This window comes from Cricetulus griseus, chromosome X (genome assembly GCF_003668045.3).
Source record: "Cricetulus griseus strain 17A/GY chromosome X, alternate assembly CriGri-PICRH-1.0, whole genome shotgun sequence".
NCBI lineage: Eukaryota > Metazoa > Chordata > Mammalia > Rodentia > Cricetidae > Cricetulus > Cricetulus griseus.
In genome coordinates this window covers 63,264,189-63,291,140 of record NC_048604.1, presented here as the reverse complement: position 1 = coordinate 63,291,140, position 26,952 = coordinate 63,264,189, and the positions used below count along the sequence as shown (strand labels likewise).

The window sequence follows — 26,952 nt, the reverse complement described above, 5'->3', positions numbered from 1 at the left end:
AGACTCTCTGCCACAAAGGAAGACTGAAAACTAATGATGTAAACATTCACCACATAAAATCAGTAAAAGGATATAATAAGCTCCTAAAGACCATAAGAGGGCAAAAAAAATCAAAGGGGGGGGGCAAAAATACAAAATGATAAAAATGTCCAAAGCTAATTTCCCTGTAAAATCTGACATTATTTGCTGTGTAGTACCTAATCAAGCAAAAAAGAGGAGGCATAAATAGAATAAGGAAAAGGGACATAACTAAAAAGATACTTCAAAATAATATAACAGGGCACTAAGTCAAAATACTTGGAAGCTATTGGTAAAACATTTGTAAAATGGATAATACTAGATCAATGAAGAAACGAACTAAAGAAGTCTTAATAATTCAGAATTTCTGATGCAAAACTTTAGAATATTTTCACACTTAAATGTCACAAGAACAGAGGCGATGGTATTATTGGAGGATTTTGTCAAATATTTAATAAAATAGCAATTCTTACCATGCAGCAATTTTCCAAAGGACTAGGAAAAGGAAAGAACATGCTTTAATCTTGAAACCAGACTTTAAATAAAGGCCAGACTAACTCATCAGCAAAGATTTAAAAATATTAAACACAACACTGACAATCATTATAGATGGGCAATACATTATATTTGCTTCATAATCATGACGGAATCTAGAGACAGGTTAACATTTAAAAAATCTAAAAGTATTCTTGCATTTTATTCATATTCAATTAAGGAAAACTTAAGTAAAAGGTGAACTGCCTGACTTACATAGAGATCCAAGGCTAGGCTTGATGGCATAGGAAGACCTTCTCAAAATCAAATTAATAAAAGGGGCTATATATATGTAGGTCAGAAGTAAAGGGCTTGCATAGACTGTTGAAAGCTTTAGGTTAAATTTTCAGTGCTACAATAAAATATGAAAATTTTAAAAAATTAAGTAAAACTCAGAGTATACAAAGGAGGGCCATAAAGACCTAACATTCAACTGATAAGCAAATAAACAAAGAGATAAGCTACTCATGGTGAAATCCTAAAAAATGAAAGTGCATCTAACCAAAAATCTAGTACAATCGAGTTAGAATTTGTCTTAAAACCAGGCTTATAAAAGAAATAAACCAACATTATTTTCCAATAATATATCTGTATCCAAAGAATTTTTAAAGTGCATATATTCTCCAACACAACAACCCTATTCCGAGTCATTTATCACCCACTGTTTGCCAATCTACACAGAATATATATTCAAAATATGATCATAGTGGTACAAAAAGCTAATTTCAATGTCCATCACTAAAAGAGTAAATAATTAAATTGTGATATATTAATATACTGGAAAACTACACAGGTATGAAAATGTTTTTTGTTTGTTTGTTTTTAGAGACAGGGTTTCTCTGTATTGCTTTGGAGTCTGTCTGTCCTGGAACTCGCTCTGTAGACCAGGCTGGCCTGGAACTCACAGAGATCCTCCTGCCTCTGTCTCCCAAGCACTGGGATTAAAGGCATGCCCAGATGAAAATGATTTTTAAATACATTATTGAATCATTACTAACATTTTGAAAAAACTAGCAATGACACTGCATATATACCATTTGAATACATGAAGTATATCAATATACCTTAAGTGTGTACGTGTCTGATGCAATATATAAAGAACTGAAATCATAATTGTCAGCTTTTAGATAGTGGCACCTATAGTAAAGGAAAAGAGGAATTTAATTGATAACTTTTATATTATTTCTTAGGCCAAATATAAGGTTCTCGGGGAATATTTTATTTTCTTAACTTTCTAAAGAGGATAAGGATTAAAGTTACAAGATTTTTAAAAAGGAACTTGGAATAAAAAGTTAGTGGTTATTTGGCATAGAGTATTATTCAATAAATTATACAGTCATTTACTAAGTCACCCATTTTAATAGAGAAATCTATTTAGAAAGTATATAAAAAGTTTGTCTTTAAGGCAGTACACAAAAGTATGATGTGATATTTGTACTGCTTTTCTGTATTATAGCTTTTCAAAATTCATTAGAATTCAACGAATTCACTGTATATGAAGTTTTAGTTTAAAATAGAATTCATCTACTTACTACAGAAAACTTGTGACAGTTCACTATTTCAACTGATAGTAAGTTTTCCAAATACAGTAGATCAGAAGCTATTTTATTACAAATACCACCAACCAGATTATATAATTCTTGATGAAATGAAGTAGAAGCTGACAAAAAAAAAAAACAGGTAAGAGGAAAAAAACTAAAGTATTTTCTGCAGAGTACTAGGCTCTCATGAGAGATGGCTCAGTCATTATTAGCATTTGCCACTCCTGCAGAGGACCCGAGTTTAATTCCCAGCACTCATGCTGGGTAACTCACACTTAACTCTAGCTTCAGGGGTTCTGATACTCCTTCGGCCTCTGTGAGCACCTGCACTCATATGAACATACCCAGATATACATGTACACACATTCAAATAATTACAAATGAATCTTTTTTTAAAAAAGTGTTCTATTACTAGCTGCCCTAGCATAAAAAAGGTGGTACCAACACCACAGAGCATGTATTTGATAAGTGGCATTATGCTTTATCGTTCTAGCTTTTTAAGTTTCTAGCACATTGATTACTCCTGTGTGTGTTTTAGGGAGGTAAATTTGGGACCAAAGAATCAGGTGAGAGCATCTGAACTGAAAGCAACTTTAGAGATAATTTTATTAATTTGAAAACATATACCTATAGATGGGTACACATGGAATAACTAATGAATACAGAAACAAAGAGGAACTCAAATGCAGCTTATCTCTTATGTCATATATTTCATTCTAACTATTACAGGGAATTGTTTAGAATTGGCCTTTAAATGGTATGGAAAGGAAGACCCCCCGAATAACATTTACTACTTCGTGTAAAAGATAGCATCCTGTTGATTCCACATGCCATAAATAAATTATATATGCATCGGCAAGGGACCAATTTAATGATACTGTAAACACTGGAACTAATTCCAGTAAAGTGGCTCCACCTTCCACTATATCTTCAGAAAGGCTGATCTAACTGATTAGAATCTCCTTGACTGTGGAGGGCTTGGAATTTTGCAGATCCAGGGACTAATTACAATTTCTCTTGGGCTATCTTTAGCCCCTTTAGCAGCCATTCTTTGGCCACCTCTGTCTGACCTAACAGTCTGTGACTAACAGATAAAACCTTTTGAAATGTTTAACAAACCAACTGCTTCCACCAGCCAAAAGGCTAAGAGTGTTCTCAGAGAGATCTGAGGTCTATAGCTGAGGTTTTCCCACTTTGCTGTAACCCACCTATCTGATGTCTCTACTGATACATTGTAAAAGAGCCTCGATTTATAACTCCCTTCCATAACCATTTTAAAAATGCATTATACTATCACCACATTGGCACTTGGAGTGTGGGGTAACCCAAATCTATGTTCCTAGGCCATGGTTACTCATATTTAACTTCAGAATAAACTATGCCATCCGCTTTAAACTGAGAATGGTTGTTTACGTTGCTGGTACCTTGACAAAAAAAAAAAAAAACATATCATAGTGTATTTATCAATGCTGGCAAGTCTGATACTAGCATGTAACTCGTTTTGTTTTAGGATTTAAAGTTATTCATAAGGTCTGCAATGACTAACAGCTATTTTTAAGGACGTAGCTATTTTTGTGTATAATACAGCCCCGGGTGATAGCAGCCCAGAATTCCCTTTTTGAACTCAGAGTATGTCCAGTACTTATTATCTACACCATTGGTCCGTAACCTCCTTCAAGTTAAAACACCTAGAAAAAAAATCATGGCTACAGACAGTATCACCAGAAAAAAATGCACATGGTGAAATTAAAAACTCTGCATACAATTTTAAAACATTTATTAACTCCACACATTAGCATTCATCTGAATTAGTAGGAGTTACCTTGCATTGGTGTTTATCTTCATGTTTGTGTGACCTCTGACTCCCAGATCCAAAGCTGCTCAAAGATGGAAGTGGTACGTTTAACGTCATGTATCCACTATACAGGTATGTAGTTTAGTCTATTGCCTCCAATTCTTTAAAAATTTCTACGAAAAGAGCTAACAATTTTTAAGCTATTCAAATATCTCATACTTCAGAGCATGTTCAAAAATACAATTTGGTAGGCACTATGATTTCCTTTTACCTTAAAAATACCTTTGTAGGGTTGAAAGGTCAGATAATAATGCTTTCCAAATGAGTCAAGTGGGTGACAGAGGATGTATGCCATGCCCTAACTCAGTTTTATTTCCCTCTGGAACTGCGGGTGAAAACGGATCTTCTGACTTATAATTCAATGCTCTTCACCTTATGATATTATTAAAAGTGCACTACATTCATTATTTTTTTAAGTGAAGTAGAAACGGCGCCTGTCTTAGTCAATTATTCTTCTCATGAACTAATCTATCTGCGCCCTTCCTCAAAGGATAACATTTGAATTTTTTGGCATATTTTAGCTAGTGCTACACAAGCTATTTTAGCAATATTTTCTGTGTGACGTAAGAAATAATCCATCAAAAAGTTTAACTGCATTTCAGGTTTACAAACTAATGAAGCCAAAAGATCTTCTAACACGAGCTACTGAACAGTTACCTACATTTTATCTTTTTGCTACCTTGGTCTGGAAAAAAAGCAAATTACTCTATTTTCTGTAATGGCAACCTCTGGAAGTAAGAATTACAGCAATATGGAGTTGCTGTGATGGAATTTTAGTAGTGAAAAACAATTTCATCTTCATGACGTCACGGGCAGCTTTACTCTTAGCCCCCACTAATTGCGTAAGTGGCCACACAGGTATGGCTGATGGATTTCATGGCTTCAGGAATGACCTGACTTTCCTCAAGTGTTAAATTAGCATGCAGCGGGATCAGAAAGCAAGCACAGCTAGTTCGGAGCCCTCCCAGCAATTGCTCAACCTCATCACCTGCATCCAGAAAAGGGCAGTGCGCCAAAAGCTATTTGTCCACGTAGTGCATTCAAAACCCCTATCTCCGCCCCCAAATCATAAGCAAACTTCAGCCGCCTCCCCTCTGTTCTGGCACCATACCCTGTCAATTTCAAAGATGCCAAAATTCACTGATAAGGCAGGTGACAGAACTCCTCAACAAGAGGCCGGTACGAGCTCAATTATCTCCGTCTGTCCACAGGCTCCCCGGACCCTCCCCACATTCTAGGATGGCGGCGGCAGCGGCGGCGGCAACCGCAGCGCGGAGGGAAAAAGGAAAAAAAAAAAAAAAAAAAAAAAAAAAAAAAAAAAAAAAAAAAAAAAAAAGCAAACCTAGCCGCTGGATCCTACCCACTGGATCCTACCCATCCGCGCTAGAGCGCCCTCACTCCACTCGCGGACCAAAAAGGTCAAACCCCTGGGCGTGTCCCCTGTCCCTGTCTTCGCCCTTCTCCGGCCCCCAGCGCCCGGGAGCACCTCAATAGTCGGAAAGGATACTCTCCATGTTCGACATGATCTCACGAGTTCGCGGCCCGGGAAGCGTGGGGAAAAGTCACTAAAACCCGGAACAGGGCAGGGGCGGCCAAGGGTCGTAGGTCGCGGGGCGGGGGTCGCGTGTCACAAGCGCGCGCCGAAGGCGACGGTTTTGCCCGGCTTCTACGGTTCCTAGCCCACTTCCTGTTTCGGTTCGGAACCCGTGGTGGGTGGAGTCCCGCGAGCCAGAGAGGCGGGACTGGGACGACGCCAAAATGGCTGCAGTGAGTAGTTTCAGTTAGGAAGGGCTCCGGTCGCTTGGTGGCGGTGGAGGGCCGAGAGCGAAAGCTTAGGTCCCGCCCCCTCAGATGCTTCACGTGCGCTCAGGATAACTGCGCTTAACCTGGTCCGGCATCCCACCAGCCTTCTAGTTCTTTCTTTTGTCAACCCGGACTCTTCCGCCCCACCTCGTCCCTCAGATTTCACACTATCCTTGGCGTACCCCATCCCTTTTTCTCAGAGCTTAAGTCTTAAAGGATGAAGACAAAGGTATAGGACTTTTAAAGTACTTTTAAAAAATTCTAAGAGTGTAAAAATAACGGCTTGAGGGGTTAGTGTGGCTGGTAATGTTGAGGTTTTAAAGTAGCTCTGAGCCTTGGAGTTTTAGGCTTCAAGGCGAAGGGGGGGAAAGTAAGGCTCCGCTATGAGGTAATTACTATGAAATACCTTTTCATATTAGTTGGATTATTTTATTTTTCTTCAGCATAGATGGTGTATGATATAAAATTGAGATGAAATCTTTATAATGGGCGGGAGTGCGTTATTATAAGCAGTTGATAGTACTTGGCGTTTTTACAAACAGCTTATGAAAATGTCTAGAGGTGGATTTATTACATGTCCTCTCTGGACTTAGGAAAAGAGGGAATCTTAAGCATTATTATTGCGTTTCAATTTCAGTATCATAGAAATTATATGTACTAAGACACTAACTTTGAAAGTTGTTGTAATTATCATAATTGATCAATCTCAGAAGTTCGGCATTTACTGCACCTTTAAATTCAACCTGTGGAAACGTGTGCAATGTAATACACTTTTTATCCTTAGGGTTACTTCTTTTTTAAAAAAACTGACTCAAAAAGTGAATATTTTATTTTATTTTTTTTGTGTGTGTTAATGGTGGTTTGTCATAAGTTTCAGACCGTTTTCTAACTATGAAGTGAACTGTCGGTCCTTCTTTAAAAGAAAAAAAAGAGCACTTTCTCAGTACCAGGCTCTGAGGAAGTACAGTATAGAAATCATTTCAAAAGGCAGAACAGTGTAAAGATTATTTTTAGGTTTGTATTTCACTTTATAGTTGAAGAAAAAGACTTAAATAATAAAGCTTAAAACTTTGGAAATGTCATCAGTTTTTCATGTAAATTAAACAATTGTATTTCAGTGCTGGAAAAATAAGTTTGGGGGATAAAGGTAAAAATATATGTTTTAAAAGAATTAGCCTTAGCACTTACTATTTTTAACATCATTCTTTCAGTAAAATGATAGACCACCAAAACTTAAACATTTCTAGGTTTCAAAAAGCTGTGAAGTTGTTATAATTACATTTTTGTAATGTGTAAAAATCAATCTTAAATCTTTAAATGTTTTCAAATTATAGCATTTCTCAAGAGTCATCTTCTTGTGATAAGATCATTTTAAAATTAAGATATTTTGAGAAAGCATTTGTTGTTACTGTCTTAAAAACAACATCTGTTATATAGTCTGTAGTAAACGTAATAGGTTTTTTATTTTATATAAGGTATTTGCTGTTCTGAATCCCAAAGTTACCCTCATATTCTTCTTGAATATCTGAGTTTTTAAAATGAGTTTTATTTACAAAAAGTTGTTTAGCCAGAGAAAATAAACTGTCTAGTATGTGTGTTTAGTTAGAATGGCTGGCTGCTGTTGAAAGAAATGGCATATTAGAAAAAAATATAGAAAATCAACTATAACTTGAATTGTTTTACTAAGTGTTTGATACATTTTAAACAGTATTTCTAAGAAATATGCACCACAATTTTCTGTGTATGAAATAGAAATTAATTCATTTGTGACCTGCCATCCAATTTAAGGGAAGAAACCTATTTTCTATGAATTCACCTGTGTACACTTAGTATACTTTTCTAACTCTATGCCTCTTTTCAGAAGCTGCCTCTTGTTTGAGTTCATGTTTAATTTCCCCATTTTTTTACAAATACTTTTGTATTTCTAATCAATATATAGCCTGCTTTTGCATTTTCTTATATAAATGTAATCATACTGCTTTGTGATCCTGTCTTGCCTTTGTAGTTCATCATAAAGTTTCTCAGTTGTGTTAAAGTATATAGTGGTGATGGATTTGTTTTGTTGCTCTAAAGTATTCTACTGTATGAATTTACCATAATTTATCCATTTTCCTGATGATGGTAATTTGGGTTGTTTCTAGGTTGATGTAATCTCTAGGAATATATGTGTTCATTTAATATATATTTTGATAAAGGGTAACTTTCAAAATGCCCAGTGATGTTTGTAAAAACAATTTGTAAACTTAGGAAAATTTATTTACTCATTTTATTATGTTCATATTTCTTTTGTTTTGGATAATCTTGGTTTTTACCTATGTTCCTGCCTTAATGCTGCATGTAGCAAAACCCCACTGTCCTGTCTCATTAAATATGTTGCTTCCTTTTTCTATGGTTATCCCTAGTTCTTTTGGGGCAAAACTAAGTATAAGGATGTAAATACAGCAACCTAAGTTACATGTGTATAAGTATGGTTAATTTCATCTGCTTGTACTTGGAAAGATGTACTGTAATCTCTCTGACTTTCTGCTGGAATAATGGAGATGTAAAGAAAGAGTAAATACTGTGTCTTAAGATGCTTCAGTAGCTATTACATGTGTTAAAACTTGGCCTAAACAAAGCTAATGTGGGAAATTATAATAATTCCCCAGGAAATTGAGTGGTTTTCATGATTAATCATGGTTAGTTTTATAATTGAGTTAGTTACATGAATAAGCATTTTAAATGAAAATATTTATAAAATAATCTTAGCCACTAAAATTTCAATATTTGATTTGACTGCTTTGTGACAATGTTTTGTGACTTTTTAGCAAATTATTTTGAGGTGACTAGAAAATTTAAGGGCTCATTACAGCTAATCCCTATTGAACTGAAAAGAAAAGAATGCTCCAAGAATGAGAATAGTGTAGCTTTATATAATATTTCTCAGATTTTCCTGTTCTTGTTAAAACTGCAGGTGGATAATCCTAACTTATGTGATATAATAAATTTGGACATGGACCCAAATGTCTATCTTTTGCCTGTATTTACAAAGTGGAAATGAATATTCTAATATTTAATCATAAATTCTTTATTGAGTGTACTAGCTTAATTTAGATGGAATTTAAAAGTTTGCAAAGTGTCTTATGTTATTTCATTTTGATAGTTCATATTCTGTTGTAACCTGGGCAGGTATTATCAACATCTTTACCAATAAGAAAACATGACAAAATAACAAGAACAATAATACCCCCCAAAAAATCTCAAAGAAAGATAATTATTTAAGTAGGCTTTGAACAAATAGAGTTGCTACTACTCTGTCTCCTAGGCCTCTAATGCAGTTCTTTTGAATATGTACAGCAGGTTGGCTGTACAGGAGTGCAGGAGGAATCACAAGTGAGGCCACTTCTGTTGCTTGCTTTTTATGTTAGGTAACCATTTACTATAAGAGTAAAATGAATTATTTCAACTGGTGTGCAGTCTTGCCAGATTCTCTATAGGGAAATAAGTTCTGTTCTAGAAATGCTAGAGAGGTATAAAATGAGAAGTTTTCCTGCTCATAATAGAAAAACGTTTTGTTCTGCCATTTCAGATTTCATTTGCAAATTGTACTAGCATTCAAGTAACTGATGAAAGAGATTAAGCTACTTAAGAGATAAAGCTCTATTTGCTAATGCAAATAGAAGACCAGATGAAACACTAGTTTAAACACAAGCAATATGGTCAGGCATGATGTCACAGGCCTAGAAACCTAGCACTCAGCAATATGGTCAGGCATGGTGTCTCGAGCCTAGAAACATAGCACTCAGCAATATGGTCAGGTATGGTGTCTCAGGCCTAGAAACCTAGCACTCAGGATTCAGAAGTAAGAGAATTTCTGCAAGGTCTAGGTCAGCTTGGTCTACATAGTAAGGTCTGGGCCAACCAGGGTAACATAGCAAGGTGATTTCAAAAGAATTACCCCCTTGAAATAAGTAACACTAACAAAACTAATACAAACAAAGGGGTTATGTTCCATTGGTTGACATAGGTGACCTAAAAAGAATCATTCAGTTTATGATTAGGAAATGAGAAATGAATTCACGAGACAAATGAAAAGTTGATTTTAAGATTCCCATGAATATAAAGAGATAAAAATAAAGCCAAGTGTGGTGGTGTAAGCCTTTAGTTCTAGCTCTTGGGAGGAAGAGGCAGGTGGATCTCTGAGTTTCAAGGACAGTGTGCTCTAAACAGAGGGTTCCAGTACAGCCAGGGTTGTTACACAGAGAAACCCTGTCTCGAAAAACCAAAAAAAAAAAAAAAAAAGACATGTAGATATTTATTCTCTGTGTGTTAAGATTTCATTCTTGCTGGGTGGTGGTGGCAAACGCCTTTAAGCCCAGCAGTCCGGAGGCAGAGGCAAATGGAACTCTGAGAGTTTGAGACCAGCCTGGTCTACAAAGTGAGTTCCAGGACAGGCTCCAAAGCTACACAGAGAAACCCTGTCTTGAACCCCCCAAGATTTCATTCTTACTTAAATAATTAAGGGTGATATTTGATGATTATATTATCTATATATCATCAGAAGAATAGTTTTTCAGTAACCTCTGATTTTCACAGAGCAATCAAGCCTTTAAATTTTCCCTCTGTCAGGAAACGGTTTGAATACTTGAATAATCAAAATAAAATTATACTTTTTCACTAAAAGATTTGATTGATTCTTAAAAGATGATATGATAAGAAAGAAGAAAGCATTTGCTGTTATTAGAGATACTTTATACTTGAGAATGGTTCCACATTAATTTTAGAAATTGCATGATTGAGAAATTGTTTAATATAGTCATGAATGTGCTGAGAAACCCATTATTAAATAAACCTTTTTCTTTATTATTTTATCATGCAGGAGCTGTATGAAGAAAATTGTTAAGTGGAGAAGTAAAAAGATTTTTTGAGAAGTGGAAATAAAGACAAAGTAAGAAAAGATAGCTCTTTAAAACTGTCCCTTATTCTTATATTCCATTTTAGTGACTACTGAACCTGTACATTTACCTATAGATAATGAATTTCTTTACTACTTTGTTCTGACCATACTATTCTTCACTGTATATTAATTCTCAAGTCAGAACTCTATCAAAGTCATTATCAAGGCTCTTAGTTTATCTAGTAAATTGATTAGAACAATACCTAAAATTCTTTATACATTTTTTAATCTCCTGTATTTGATTGCCTTCAATAATTTGTGAATATATATTATATTCAGTGATTTGGAGATATTATTATCTCTGGACAATGGTTTCTCAGATGTTGCTATAGGTATTTGAGGTGGGACAGTACTTTTGGAGATGGAGCTATCTTATGCAGAATAGGATCCTCAGTATAATTTCTGTCTTAAGTCAGTGCATACCAGTAAGCCCCATCCAAGTTATGATAGCCAAATATGTCTCCAGACATTACTAAATTTTCTTCAGGGGACAGAATCACTCCCAGTGAAGAGTTGATTAATGTCACTTTACAATTTTGTAACATTGCCTCTACATTAAGCTATCAAGGTTGACAACAGTAATAGCAACATAACTAGATTTTATCCTGGTTTTTCTCAGACATATCACAGTAAAAACAATATTATAAATCCATATATATATATATATATATATATATATATGGATTTAAGGTAGCTACCATGTCCATCTAGCTTTCAAATGGATTTTGGGGATCCGGACTCTCTAGTCCCCATGCTTGCACAGCAAGCCCCATTATCCATGGAGCCATCTCCCAACCTAGGAAAGAGATTTTTTAAGTCATCCTAACTTCTGTTTCCTTTGAAAGCTGTGGAGAGAACAGAGCATTCGGAGTCATTCATTCAGGGCTAGGTTTCATTTAATATATTATCATCTTTAATAGTTCATTTAACTAGTATGGATTGATTTTGTTTGCTGAAGTATGGGAAAATATGAGTTATTTTTAGGATTGGATATTATAGTATTAGAATTTTTCTTTTTGGTTTTTGAGACAGTGTTTCTCTATGTTACAGCCCTGGGTGTCTTGGAACTAGCTTTATATACCAGGCTACCTCAAACTCACTGAGATTCTACTTCTTCCTCCCTAGTGCTGGGATTAAAAGTGTGTGCTACCACCACTTAGCATATTCCTAAATTAGTAGATCTGAGAAATCATAATAATCTTTGCAGCTCCAAATCTAATAGGTATCCATCATTAGGAATGATACTTATAAAGAAAAGTGAAAAACATGATATAAACATGTGGTGCATTTGTATGTAGTAAAGTTAGACATTTCTGGTAATCATATTTCAACAAAGAATTAATGTCTAGAGAGGCCTAGAGAAGTCCAGTTAAACAAGTACTAAAAGGGCTTTAATCAAATATAATAGACTATTAATAATATATAGAAAGAAGAGGTATAAATTTATTGAATTAAAGTAAATAAAATTAGTAAGACTGTGTAGTTCATATTTGAATTTATATTCATACAATCTCCACAAATAAGAATATATAGTCCATTTTTATAGAATATTCTTTTTGTAATATGTCTTCAGGATTTATGAGTAATAATTTATTATGTATTACATCTTTGGTATTTGTGAACAATAATTTATGGCAATTAACAATACTTACTAGTTTTATTTTTTTATATATGTGTGTACCTACATAAGTTTATGTTTACCACATGTGTGCAGTTTCCTGTGAGGCCAGATGGTATTGAATTTCCCTAAGCTGAAATTACATTACTGTAATTTCATTCCTGAAATTACATTCCTGTAATTCTAAGCCACCTGATGTGGGTTCTAGGAATCAAAATAGGGTCCTTGTTAAGAGCAACAAAAACTTTCAACTGCTGAGCCATTTCTCCAGCCTGAAAAAAATTTAAAATATAGAGAATATAAAGAATTATTTATAAGCCATTTTAATTCATTCCAAGTGATTAAAAGTTATTTTTTTTATTTCATGTACTCTCCTTTAAAAACAATTGAAGCACCATATGGAGGTTAAGGTTTTGTTTGACTACACTCATGAATATTCTCAGTGTTCTCTCCTGCAACAGTTATTTTCATAAAGTGTTGTATACTATTTTCTGTATACAAGTGTGTATTTTAAAACAAAATACCACCAGGTGTTGGTGGCACACGCCTTTAATCCCAGCAGTCCTGAGGCAGAGGCAGGCAGATCTCTGTGAGTTCGAGGCCAGCCTGGTCTCCAGAGCAAGTGCCAGGATAGGCTCCAAAGCTACACAGAGAAACCCTGTCTCGAAAAACCAAAAAAACTACCTGTGTGCAATTGAAAACATAGATATTTTATCTAGGTGTCTAGTTGTCAAACCATTTTTTTTAATTATTTTGAGATCTACCTATATAATTTATCAACATTTATATATAATCTACCCTAAAATATTGAACTTCATATTTATCTGTTCACATTTTTATGATCCTTTAGCTTGCTTTCCTTTTTTTTTAATGGGCTTTTGAAATTTTTATTTTTCGGGTGCTGGGGATGAACTGAAGGATCAGCAACCTTTCCACCACTGAGCAACGCCCCCCCCACCCTGCTTTTCCCCCTGCTTTTGTTTTGTGTTGGTTTTATAGAGACAAGGTCTCAAATAGTTCAGGCTGGCCTAATTCACTATTTACCTTGAACTTTTGATCTTCCTATAATCATAGGCAGGTGCCACAGTGTCCAGCTTTATTTTCTGAGACAGAATCTCACTTTGTAGTCCAAACTCGTGTGGACCTTGCGGCGCTCCTCCAGCTTCAGCTCCCCCATGCACATTTAAGAGTTAGGAATCGCTTGCTTTCCTTTTTATCATTTTGTTGTTGTTGTTTTTCGAAACAGGGTTTCTTTGTGTAGCTTTGGAGCCTGTCCTGGAACTCACTCTGAAGATCAGGCTGACCTCGAATTCACAGAGATCTGCCTTCCTCCTGAGTGTTGGGATTAAAGGTGTGCACTGCCACCGCCCAGCTCCTTTTTTAAAATCAATTATAAAGAGTGCTGCAGTTACTCACTGTGGCATGTGTCTCACTATGTATTTACAAGATTTTTATAAGGTATATACTGGAATATTGAGACACAGGATAAAAATAACTACTTTAAAGAAAGTAAAACAATTACTGTTTAATGTGTTAAAAGGTATTCTTGACTAAAAATTAAGATTCAGGAAATAGTTAACATCACATTAATTTTTAAGGAAAATATGACTTTCATTTCAAAATGTTACCTCAGAAGTTAGATATAATGCTTATTTCAAGAACACTAAAATGAAATATTTTCCTACTGTGTGTCCATTACTGAATAACTGACACACAAGAAACAGAATGCATTGTCCACACACTATGGTTCTCATCTAGAATGGCTTTTGTTCTGATCTGGTTCATTCAGAAAGAAAGATTACCTCTAAGAAACAATGTATTAGACAAAGGTTTATAATGTATAAGCCTATCAATTTACTGTCTACTTCATTAAAATGACCTTGATATGAAGAGTTTGTCATATTTTTTCATCCTATCTGAATTACACAGTTTTTAAAACCATGTTGGTAGGTTATCATAGGTTTACAGGAAGTTAATACTTCCATGTACACCATTATGTTCTATAATAGGCATTGTTAAAGTTAAATATATTTACCACAGTATTAAAATAAAAGTCTTTCAATTAAATGATAACTTGAATATGGAATTTATGAAAATGTAGAAGTATGAGAAACCAAGCTATGGGTATTCTTTTTTAGAAATAGTTATTTCTTTGAATAGCATTTATCTGTTTTTTTATAGAAGTGATTTTGAGATAATCATTTTTGCAATACAATGTCTCAAATTCCATACATAGTCAATAAAGGTTTAAAGTTTTATTTTACAGGTGATTGTATATTTATATTGCTTGAAAATAAAAATGTGAATTTATATGGTAATTACATTCAATTGTGCATTTTCAGGCAAGTCCTTAATTAAAACTTAATAAGAATTAGCTAATGACTCATTATATGAAAAACAATAACCTTAGGTCCTAGGAATAGCTCAGTGGTATAATACTTGTCTAACCTAGAATTTGTAAACCTCTGGATTCCATCCCTAGCACCAGATGGAGGGAGAGGGCAAGAATGAGAGGGGAATGAGGAGAAGAATGAGAGGGGAATGGGGAGGAAGGGAGGAGTCAGGGAGACAATAATAGCCATGTGTTTTATCCCATTTTTAGACTTCTTGGTGAAAATAAGTGAAATTATCCAGTACTTCAAGTCTCTCGCTGAAGTTTCATTAACTGGAGGTAAGACATAAAGTTTAGCAAGACCTAATTCTTTAAATTGCATTTTGTTTAACTTGTGCAAGAACATATGTTATGCTGATATGAAGTAAGTCTTTAATTTTTCCTTCTTTTTTATTTAAATTAAAAACAAGCTTGTTTTACATGTCAATCCCAGTTCCTTCTCCCTCCCCTGCCCCCCCATCCCATCTCCTTTTTGCTCCCCAGGGAGGGTGAGGCCTTCCATGGGGGAATCTTCAAAGTCTGTCACATCATTTGGAGCAGGGCCTAGACCCTCCCCCGTGTGTCTAGGCTGAGAGAGTGTCCCTCTATGTGGAGAGGGCTCCCAAAGTCCATTCGTACACTAAGGATACTTATGAGAAGCATAGAAAGGATCATCTTAAGAAATAACTGACAGTCCCGCCGGGCGTTGGTGGTGCACACCTTTAATTCCAGCACTCGGGAGGCAGAGGCAGGTGGATCTCTGTGAGTTCGAGGCCAGCCTGGTCTCCAGAGCAAGTGCCAGGATAGGCTCCAAAGCTACACAGAGAAATCCTGTCTTGAAAAACCAAAATAAAAAAAAATCACTGACAGTTGCATTAATAAATGAGTGTTCAACTTTGGGGACTAGGAGCAAAAATTATAAGCATGTATTTAAAAGAATCAGTGAAATTTGTCCAAGTTCGGTTTCTTTTGCTGTGAGAAAACCCTGATCAAAATCTACTTGGAGAGGAAAGAGTTTATTTCATCTTACATTTCCAGGTCACAGGCACTAAAGCAGAGATCACAGAGGAATGTTTCTTATTGGTTTGTTTCCCATGGCTTGCTTCACTTGCTTTCTTAGACTACCCAGAACCACCTTCCAAGGGGTCACACCACCACAATGGCCTGGGCCATTCCACATTGATCATTAAGAAAAATGTCCCCATAGACTTGACAACAGGCCAAACTAATGGAGGCAGTTTCTCAACTGAGGTTCACTCTTTTCAAGTGCACCTAGTTTGTATCAAGGTGAAAAAAAATAACCAGCACACTGTTTTTTTCTCCTTTCTTATGAGATGATTTTTTTATTATCATCTTCTACCTTATATATGCTCAATACAACTTTTAGATACTTTAAAAGCCAACTATACAAATACCAACTCAAGCTGAATATATTTTTCCATGTTTTAGGATTTTTTTGGAATTTATGGAAAGCAATGCAATTAGCTTGAAAATTTATTCAATGTTGTTATATTATGCAAAGGAGGTTCAAACCAAGTACATGATTGAGGTTCAGATACTCCAAATTGTTAGTTTTTTCCAACTTATTTATATAAAAATCACTTCGTTTTAATGAACACACAAACAAAAACACCATACAGCTAGATTAAGGTAACCATTCAAACACTTGGTCTGGACCCAAACTCCATATATCAGTGAATTTCAATATATTTCTATTTTCCTTATATAGAATATCTGTAGCTATGGAACTTTGCTTAGGGATCTTGCACTTTTACTATCACTTCATTTTTATGTATATATCCACCACAAAAGAAGAAAAAACATTACAGATTTGAAACTAGAAAAAAATAGCTTTATATTCTTTTACTATTCATGTGTCCTTTTACCTATATTTAGTCTTTCCTCATTACTTAATATTAACTACCATTTCTAGGTCTCCTTTCTAAATGGTATAATATACCCACACTCAAGGCTGTTTACATATGTGCATCCATTATGGGCTAGGATCTGTGTAGGATCTGTGTTTGAGGGAAAAAGTTTTCTTTCTTTTGTTTTTTTTTCCTTCTGTGATTGGATCATCAGAGAATTAGGATTAAACATACTAAATGTATCTATTTTTCTACATATTTTCTATTATATGTTGAGATCCTTAAATCTTATGACAATGTGTTGTCTAGCAATTTGAAATTTAAGAGTCACAATGGTTCAATCAATGTGACATATTTTAAAAAGCAACATTATTGTATATATTATATTTACACTTTTTTATGTGTGCCCTTTCTCTTTAGTCTATATATGTCTTAAGGACCAAGTTGTTTCTCATGTAGCTTTTGAACAACCAAGCTAACATAATTCCTTACCAATAGTCAAAACTTACTAGGTTTTAGTATACATGAGGTGTTAACATATTTTAATTAGAGCTATCATTAATTAGAGCTATCTCTTTTATTCAGAGATCTGTCTTCATATCCCATTTCATTTCCATAGCTGGAAAAAAAGTGTGCAAATGCTCAAGAAGTAAGAGATAATTGGATTAAATAATTTTTAAAATTCAGTTTCTATTCAATGGCTAATAAGGCCCCTTGAATCATTTTGCTGAAGTGAATGCATGCAGTTGGGGTGGACAGCAAATTATTTTTAAAAGAAAATTATATTTTATTTTGTGTATATATGTGTGTGCTTGTGCATTCACGTGTAAGTTGTGCTTGTGAAGGTCAAAGAACAACTTGCAGGCATTAATTATCTGTCTTCCTGTTGATAGAATTTAGGTCATCAGACTTTGTAGCAAGTGTCTTTACCTATGGAATGATCTCACTGGCTCAGATAGTAGTTTCTTTATATTTAAGATATACTTTTGATAACTACCAGGGACTAGGCATAAATCTGCTTCCGACAAAATTAACAATATAAAATACTCTCATGAATTTAGTTGTCTAATGGTAAAAATCTGTAAATTCAATGCTAGCAAATTTGTAATTTCACAGTATTAATATGATTAAGAATGAGATCATAATATGTTACTTGACTAATGAACCTATAATTTCCCAGTTATTAAGTTTCCACTGGCATACTTTCCTGATCAGTTTGTTTTCTAATGGCTGCATACCCAAACACAAAAGAGCCTTTATGTTCTGAATAGCCCAAAAGTCTTCACTGTATCATGCTGGCGTTACAGGAAACAAGTTCTATTTTATTATTATTTTATCTGCATGAAGCATTTTTGCCTATAGAAATAAAGGAAGGACTTAAAAACTGTCATTTCTAAATGGAATAGGGAAAATTATTTTGAAGTTTACAATCATAAGAAAATGAGATCACATACATCAGGGAATGCACAGAATTTTTTACTACACTCAGTAGTTTACATTGCTGCCTATATCTGACTTACAGGTTCAGTTTCATTTGGTTAAACTTTCTTCATATCATAATTTTCTAAATATATTCCTATTAATGTCAAAAGAGTCAAGAGATACATGTGTTGAATCAAATTACTCAGGATATATTTAAGGTTACTCTTGATTTTCAGAGTATTTTTATATTTTGAATCATTTATCTTAGAGATTAATAGCAATAGTTCTTGTGAAACATGTTAAAGAATCATGACATAAACAAAAGTCATTTTGGATTTAACCTAAATTAGAGCTGTAGAATAGTTTTTAGTAAGCTCCAGTAGTTTTTTTCTTAAGGATCTGGAATGAAGACATTACCAGAGTGTTTCAGCTTGTTGTTAGTTATATGTGATATGGGAGAACAATGATGTGTTGTATTTACTTAGTTTTCAGAGATATTATAAAACAGTAGCCCTGCTTCTCTGCATATTTGTGATAAAGGCATAGAAAGACCAAAGACTGCCTTGTTTGCGGCAAGCTGGTAGTCAGCAATTACAGAGAAAAGGAGATTCTCTATATAGGAATGTGTAAGTTATAATTCACATTTTATACAGCAAAAGTAAATATGACTCAACACTATATAGAGATTAACAGAAAAATGTAGACTAGGTTTTGAATTCTCAATTTAACGTATATTCTGAGTATCTAGTTGCTATTAGAGAATCAGAAAGTATATTTATATTTTATATGTGTTTTACATTTCAAAGGAATGAACTACCTTTTCTGTGAACTACTATGTATGTTATAGTATGGAATCCTCTATCTAACTTAAAAGAAACATATTAAAAGTTATTTCCCCAAACAAGATAATTAATGTATAGATGACAGAATTTGAAAGATGGAAGTACTTTGTGCTTTCCCTTTCTCACAAGGAAGTGTAGCATAAAGAACTTAGGGCTTTGCCATGGACTTCAAATATGAGCTTTCCCATCTTGAAAGGATAGGAGCAAAAGCTTTTCTAGGAGGGAAAATAGCACTATTTATTAATATCAGCAAATAAAGACTGAAATGTCATTTTAGAATTAAATATATACGTGTGTGTGTGTGTGTGTGTGTGTGTGTGTGTGTGTGTGTGTGTGTGTAGTATGGGGAATAGAACCTAGGGCTTTCTTTGTACATACTAGTCAAGAGCTCTAATACCAAGTCATGCACCTGACACTTCTGATTTTTTATTTGAGACAGGGTCTCACTATCTCACTATGTAGTCCTGGGTGGCCTGGAACTCACAGAAACCCACCTGCTTGAATTTTATATTCTGACTCTGCTACCTATGGCTTAGGGAAAAATCAGTTGTCTGAACTATAAAATGACAGAAATACCCTTACCATAGAGATCTTATAAGGATTAAATGAGATTATTTATTTAATGTATTTAGCCGACTTCAAGAAAACAACTGATTTTAATAACTATTTGGAGTGACTGTTTTGCTCTTAAGAGCAGCAAATATAGTAGTAGAATAATTATAATCATAGTATATTGTAGCTATACTTTCTTGTGCCATAGCAAGTAAAATTTTGCTCAGCTTTTAGATAACCTGACTTGTTTAAATCTCGCTTGTGATATTTAATAGATTTTTATTACATGCCAAGAAAAGTTAAAATTATTGTGTCACTAAACAGATTGCTGCAGTGGTGACTGTGAGTAACATATGTGTGTGTATTTCTTATGGAACTCATTATGCAAATTCATCAAAAATCCTTAATTTGCCCACAAGTTCAATAATTAAATAAATGTTACTACTGAGAAAATAATGAAGTGCTTTATTTCCCTAGTACCTAGACTCCAATATCTAGATCTTAATATCATTTGTTGTATGAAACATAATTAGGATTTTGTTGTTTTATAGAAGTATACTTAAAATTGGAATGCATTCCACAAAAAAGTTAAAAATATGGTTTTTTTGCTATAATTTCTTTTTAAGGATTTCAGGGTTATTTTTTGTCAGTGGCCATGAAAGTTAAGTGCTTCCATTTTCTCTTTGCTTTTTTGTCTTAGTTTTGAGACAGAATGTCATTCTGAAGCTCACACTGGCCTCAAACTCATGTGATCCTACCTCACCTGCCCAAATTCTGAGCTTACAGGTGTGAGATACCACATCTGGTTGTAAATGCTATTTTTCTTTGATTCAGTTTGTTTTGATTTTTTAACATATGGTCTTACTCTAACAAAGGCTTACCTAATAATTACTTATAGCTGAGGCTGGCCTTCAATTGACAATAATCCTCCTATTTCATCCTCTAAATACTCATTACAAAAGTCATAGAATCTTTGTTATTTCTAATGAAGGGTAACAGTTTGGATTTGTAGTGAAACACACAAAAATAGCTGACCTGAACATCCAGGAACTCTTGCTCCCCAGTCTGATAGCTGGAATACCAGCATGGGACTGATCCAGACCCAAGGAACAAGGGTTTCTGTGAAGAAACCTCAGAAATCTATGGGACCTCCTATAGAAGACCAGTATTTATCCCTAGCTTAGGTGTGGACTTTGGGAGCCCAGTCCATATAGAGGAATACTCCCTGAGCCAAGACACACGGGGGTGGGCCTAGGCCCTACCCCAAAGGAAACGAAAGACTCTGATGACACCGTATGGAATGCCTCACCATCCAGGGGGAGCAGAAAAGATATGTGACAGATAAGGTTTTAGTTGGGGGGCTGGGTAGGGGAGAATGGGTGGGAGAAGGGAACTGGGATTGTCATGTAAAACTAATCCTGTTTCCAATTCAAATAAAAAAAGTTGGAAAAAAAAGAAAATCGAAGCCAGGTGTTGGTGGCACACGCCTTTAATCCCAGCACTGGGGAAGCAGAGGCAGAGGCAGGCGATCTCCGTGAGTTCTAGGTCAGCCTGGTCTCCAGAGAGTGTGCCAGGATAGGCTTCAAAGCTACACAGAGAAACCCTGTCTTGAAAAACCAAAAAAAAATAATCTAAATGATTCAGTAAAGCATATATTCCAAATAGTAGAAGTAAGAAAATATGTTATGAACATGAAATGATTTCTTGACACTTTCTATAATGCAAATATAGAATACTTCATAATAAATAATGAGAAAAATGTGGTGAGAAAACATAAAATTAGTACAATAATTATAAGAATTATGTAATTTATTTCAGATCATGACAGTAAAAAATAGGTATAAACTGCTGTTGATGACATAACAATTTAAAAAGTCAAGTGGATCACATCAATAGGCTTATTTTTTGACTATGTATGACAAATGTAATCATGAGAAGATAATTTAGAGGGTTTAGAGCACATTTGGTTTCTTCAATTGAACAAGCCCCATTTAAAATTACATATTATGGTATGTATACTAATTTTAACAAAAGTAATTTTAAAAACTTGTACATCAAATAAATAATAGATACATGCTATAATTTAACCCACTATTTAGGTAAGTTTTATAGTTGTACATGTATGTGGTAATAAATCATGTGTGAATGAAATAGAATTCTGTGATCTGTAGCTTTTCATTTTTAGTTATTACCTGATTTTTATGTACTAGAGATACTTGCTTTGTTTGTTTGATGTAATACAATTTCACTTCAAGTCCATTTCTTTTTGATGTTTCTAAAAATGGGTAGAGCATATGGAAGGTTAAAAAAAGGTACACTATTTTCAGTATTTTCTGACCTCAGCCCATTTAACATTATGACAATGTGTATATCTATAGAATATTTGAGTAACCATATTCATTATTTAGAATGTATTGTAGCATAAAATTTTCACTCCAACTAGAAAAGTGCTCTCAAACTATTTTTATAGTTTTAAGAATAATCATCGCTAGAACTCTGATTCTTCAGTTTCCATAGAATTGATATAATATACATCCATTCATATTTAGGAACTCGTGAATATTTTGTTCATACTAATGCCTTGTAAATGGCAACATGCTTAGCACCTTGAAGGCACTGGAATGTCTGGTGAACGACTAAGTAATTTATGACACTCTGAAATCTGACTCTTCCCATCCACAACAACTGTATTGTTGTTTAACACCATTAACTACATACTGGGACTAATGGGATCTTTGTTTATATTTCTCATGCTGTAAGAAAAAAACTTCAGACCACTAATTTCTTCTTTAAAAAGTTTGGCTTCTTAAATAAACAACGTTACTCTGTTTCTGTGTATTTGATTGTACTTATTTCTGTGTATCCCAGATTCTCCTTCTCTTCTCTACCCCCAAATGCGTATTTGCTGAAGATTGTCCTATGTTGAATTTTTGTCATTTTGCACTTCCTGCTGTGTGGATGTCCATCCCACATTTCTCTCTCTTAGGCTTCTTTATTGTATAACTATACTCTGTCTCACCAAACATTTCAACATCTCAAAAATTAAGCACATCAATTTCCTAAGGAATTTTTATTTATGTTTCAGTCTTTTCAGTAGAGAGTGAATTCCATTCCATTACTTGCACGTACCTTTTGCTACTTCTTTATATTTTATTTCACTTTTAGCCAGTCACTGGGTCCTGTTGATTTGATAATACTTCTTGGACCTATTGCTTTCTGTTCCTCCCATAATTACTGAAGTTTAACCTCTCACTGCTTCATTTAATCACTTAGTCATAATTTTATCAAAAACATTTTATGTATGTCCTTATCTGTTTTCAACTCATATACAGCACATGTGCCAGAAAGAGCTGTCTGAAACAGGAGACTGGCCATAATACTCATCAGTGTTTTAACCTGTTATGGTTCCTTAACATTAGCAATTTAGAATTTGATATTGTAAACATCATCGCATATGACTGAAAAGTATGATTTAACCTCTTCCTGTCTCATTTCCCCATGCTTTTATATGATGTATTATAGCACCAACCCAGAAGTTTGCCTTGAATTTCATATAAATGCTGTATTTCCTCTCTGTCTCTTAGCTTCAGACTTTTTACTGTTTTCGATCCCAATGTTTTTTAAACCCCAAGAATTCCTATTCTTCATTTAGTATTTGGATCTGATGACAAAGGGCCTAGGCTCTGCTCCAAATGATATGACAGACTTTGTAGATCCCCCAATGGAAGGCCTCACTCTCCCTGGGGAGCAGACAGGGAATGGGATAGGGAGTCGGTGGGGGGAAGGGGAGGAGGGGAGGAAAGAGAACTGGGATTGACATGTAAAAGAAGCTTGTTTCTAATTTAAAATTTGTCTAATTAGAATTATAAAAATAAAAAGATCCAAAAAAAATCTGATGACAGTGATAGGAACAGTTCCTTGCCCACTTTAAGAGAAAAACTTCTTTGTTTAATTCTATCATTCCATGTCCTAGCAGATTATGTTTCCAATGTTATGTTAGGTTTCTTACTATACTGAACTATTTCAAAGTGGGAAATATTTACATCTTTTGTTATCTGGGGATGAAGCCGTCATCATGCTTCGAATCGATTAGGTAATTCAGAATTATTTATTGTTGCCAAAAATTTAAACTCTAGGTTTGTCTTTGCCAAATTCATGCACACTGAACTGTTTACAAAGTTGCAAGCATTTACTTCTTTGTCCAATAAGGAAATCAAGAACTGTGGGCCTGTAGATCAATATGCTTTTGTCATAAAAATTTACTCTTATAAAATGGTATATACAAACACAAAAGTAAATTTTGAAAGTGCATTACTTAGAGGTTTTATTAAATTAACATTATTGCTAAATAATACCTGAGCTGCTGACAGTGATCATGATTATTGTCATGTAAGATTCAGTGAATCATTTTGTTATTTATAACAGTATCTCATACTCAAAAAGTGTGTGACTGCACCTTGTATGAGTCATGGAATTTACCTCTTTCATGAAGACTTTTTGTTTAAAACTATAAAATATATATTTCATAATGAATAAATTATAACTTCAATACATTGTTCACAAATACTTTAACTTTATTTTGTATATTTGGGACATGTATATTTTCAGTCAGTTTAATACAGATGATCTTTCTATCTATTTGCTTTCTCTAATCACTTTCTGTGTTCACTCCTACACAATAAATTCCATTGGAAAAAATTATTTCTGTAATGTTAATAAAACTCATACTATTTTTATTGAAAATTGTATGGTATTCAAACATGTCATTCCCAAAATAAAGTCAGAAACATAAATATATACATACGTATAACTTCAACTTTGTACTCTGTAGAAGTTTAAAAATTTAGTCTGGTAAATTTTGTATTTCCTCCTATTTCAAGGGAAATGAAATACCTGATTGTATTGAATAAGCCAATAAACATCAGGTACCATATGGTGTTTACATTTTATTTGGTAGAAATAGATTTTTTTATGTCTCTAGTGATAAATTGAATAACATAATGTGTTCACACTATTGGGCTAAGTAGATAATTGAAAAGCTGGTTCTTTTGAAGGAATATATATAAATCTTTGAGATAGTATAATATTTTACTATTTATAAATGATTAAAGTTTATTCTCTAATTGTATATTTCTTCTGATTGTAATGCCCCTCCCTTGAAAGAAAAACAGATAATTTAGACACTGAGTTCTAAATTTGCTTGTAATGGTAATGTCAATTTATAAAGTCAATAAGGTACCAAAGCATTTCTTATGTCTTTAAAATATTGCTAATTTTTCTCAACTGTGATTGTAAACAAATTTAGTTTCTAGGATGGGGCAGAGCCAGAGAGTCACTTATTCAAATTGCTGGCTAAATTTTATCCTTTGGTTGTTTTTTTCCTTTCAGTTATTCCTGTTAAGTGTATTTCTTTGGGGCAAACATTCTTTTCAAATGGAATGGAATGCATATTAGGTATACATGTTTTTCGACATGTGTTTTGATATTAGCTAAATACTGTTAAGGTATCAATTTTTATGTTCTTCTCTTACTGTTTTGTGAATAAAATTCTTTCTGGAATTTCAGCTTTTCCCTTCTGTCATTATGATATCATAGAGGTTTTTGTTGTTGTTGTGTAATTTCTTTCTGAGTAGCCAATATATGTACATTAAAAGTATGTAATTTAATCTTACTATTTTTCCTAATAAGAAAAATACATATAAACATGAATTTTCTTCAAAAGTCTATAATGCATGTTAAGATTAAACAGTTGGGAGGGAATTATCCATTACTTTGAATCATCTCTGTCTTTTCATACTTTATTGCTCTTGAGAAGCAATAGGTGATCATAGATCATAGTAAGCAATTACAATAGGAGATTTGAGATAGTTTAAAATATAATTAACAACTCAGTCATAGGTATGGTACCATCAGTAATGATAAAAATCTGTCTGGACTTCTAAGCTTGTTTACATATCTTACGAAATGTTCCACAAATCACAAATACATGCAAAAGAAATAGCTTAGGTCTCCAAAGACACAGAATGAATGTTCATCAGGAGTAGGAAATTGTCAATTACTTAGTTTGTTTCACATTTGATTTGGTAGATTGCTTGAATTTCTCTGTAATTATATTATCTTCATCTCTAAATACCATAAAACATTTTCTGCATCAGTTTGTTTTTCTCCAGGCAATCATTTCCAAACTTATGCTAAATAAATTTTGAAAATGTATCCCAATACCTTTAGTCAAAGTTCACTGCATAATCTACCCCAGCTATCTGATTTTAAGTCATTTTGCCAGTTTGATCCTATTTTCTGACACAAATTGAAAATATTCATAGTTTTTACATATATGCATGTTTTAAACATGTACATGCAAAACAGCTAATAGCTTATAAAATACGTGTATATTTAAGGGACTATCTAAGAATCTTAAATATAATCATTTAACTTCAGAACAACCCTAGAAATGGAGATAATACCCTCTACATTTTTCAAATTTAATCTTACTTAGATAAATTCAGAATAAGTATTTTAAATCTAGACAAGTAGCACATACTAGAAACTGGAATAAAATTCACTTGTGCTCCAGGGTTATTACTTCTTCAATGATGGTTAATGTTACATTCATTGTTTAAATTTGCTGCTTAATTCTCCCTTCCATTTTAAACTCATTTTGCTCTTTTTACAACCCACTTTAACACTTTCATTTTCTTGTCATGTGTCCTTAATACCATTTCCTTCCTCTCATTTGTTTTGTACCATTTACTTCCTAAAGCATCACCTCAAAATTCCCATTTTCTGGGAAGTATTTCTTATTAATATCACCTGTTCTAAATACACCATGATTTATACATATATTGTTTTAGCACTTTATTTTGTTTCATTTCTATTGTTTTAAAATTGGATTTATATCATTTCCAGTTATAATTTTTGCCTCATGTTCAGTTCATGTGTTTCACTTTAATAAATGTACAGAAAATAGTTAAATTTAACTTAAGTTCACAGGGGAAGTAACTCAGGAAACCAAGTAGATAAACATTTTATAAGATACCACATAGTACTTCACTTGTTTTGTCAGCATTTGGTTGCTTAAGAAAGATCTAGACTATTGATTCCTACCATATTCTATGAAGTTCTATACAGAACACTTGGCTTCAATTCATGGAATTTTTTTTATAATATGGAGTTTACTTTTAGTTTGGTTGCATTTATTATAGTATGTTTTATGAAGAAAAGGAATGAACAATTTTTCTCACAAATCATTGGTCCTAGAAAATGATGGTAGATACAGAATAGTGGTACTCACCAATGACTATACCATGCAATCACCTTGGAACTTCTAAAGCATGCCAATTTCAAAATATTTTTATGTCATCCAGACATCAGTGTCATTTGGAAAGATTTTTTATCGTTAACTTTACCTGGTTCCTGAGGTATTACACCAAAGGTTGACCTCTGGCATTCTGGGACATGCCTGCACATCCCATGCACATGTGACTATGTACACACACACCACAGATGTGTATGTGCATGCTCACACACACATGCACAGACACATAAACACAGATGAGGTTACTGCTGTCACAGTACTGTCAACAACATCATCA

The 26,952-nt window shown here is 33.9% G+C and overlaps 2 protein-coding genes across 6 annotated transcripts in view; one reads left to right on the top strand and one right to left on the bottom strand.

Moving 5' to 3' along the window:
- The window catches only part of LOC100755586 (charged multivesicular body protein 1b-2), a 33,810-nt gene extending 28,339 nt beyond the window's left edge, over positions 1 to 5,471 (bottom strand). The window contains exons 1-2 of one of the 3 annotated variants that reach the window (XM_035449790.1): positions 5,060 to 5,178; positions 3,916 to 3,970 (exon numbers count right to left, since the gene is read on the bottom strand). In XM_035449790.1, coding sequence (XP_035305681.1) covers positions 3,916 to 3,922 — 7 coding nt within the window. In that variant the 5' untranslated portion in view covers positions 3,923 to 3,970; positions 5,060 to 5,178. Of the gene's footprint in view, positions 1 to 3,915; positions 4,071 to 5,059; positions 5,179 to 5,455 lie in introns of those variants that run through there. The other 2 variants (XM_027433085.2, XM_027433086.2) reach the window with 2 other exon arrangements.
- Tent5d (terminal nucleotidyltransferase 5D) overlaps positions 5,433 to 26,952 on the top strand; it is a 47,896-nt gene continuing 26,376 nt past the window's right edge. The window contains exons 1-3 of one of the 3 annotated variants that reach the window (XM_027433083.2): positions 5,433 to 5,715; positions 10,610 to 10,678; positions 14,908 to 14,976. The gene's annotated coding sequence lies outside the window, so the exon portion shown is untranslated. Of the gene's footprint in view, positions 5,716 to 5,746; positions 5,981 to 10,609; positions 10,679 to 13,629; positions 13,657 to 14,907; positions 14,977 to 26,952 lie in introns of those variants that run through there. The other 2 variants (XM_027433082.2, XM_035449789.1) reach the window with 2 other exon arrangements.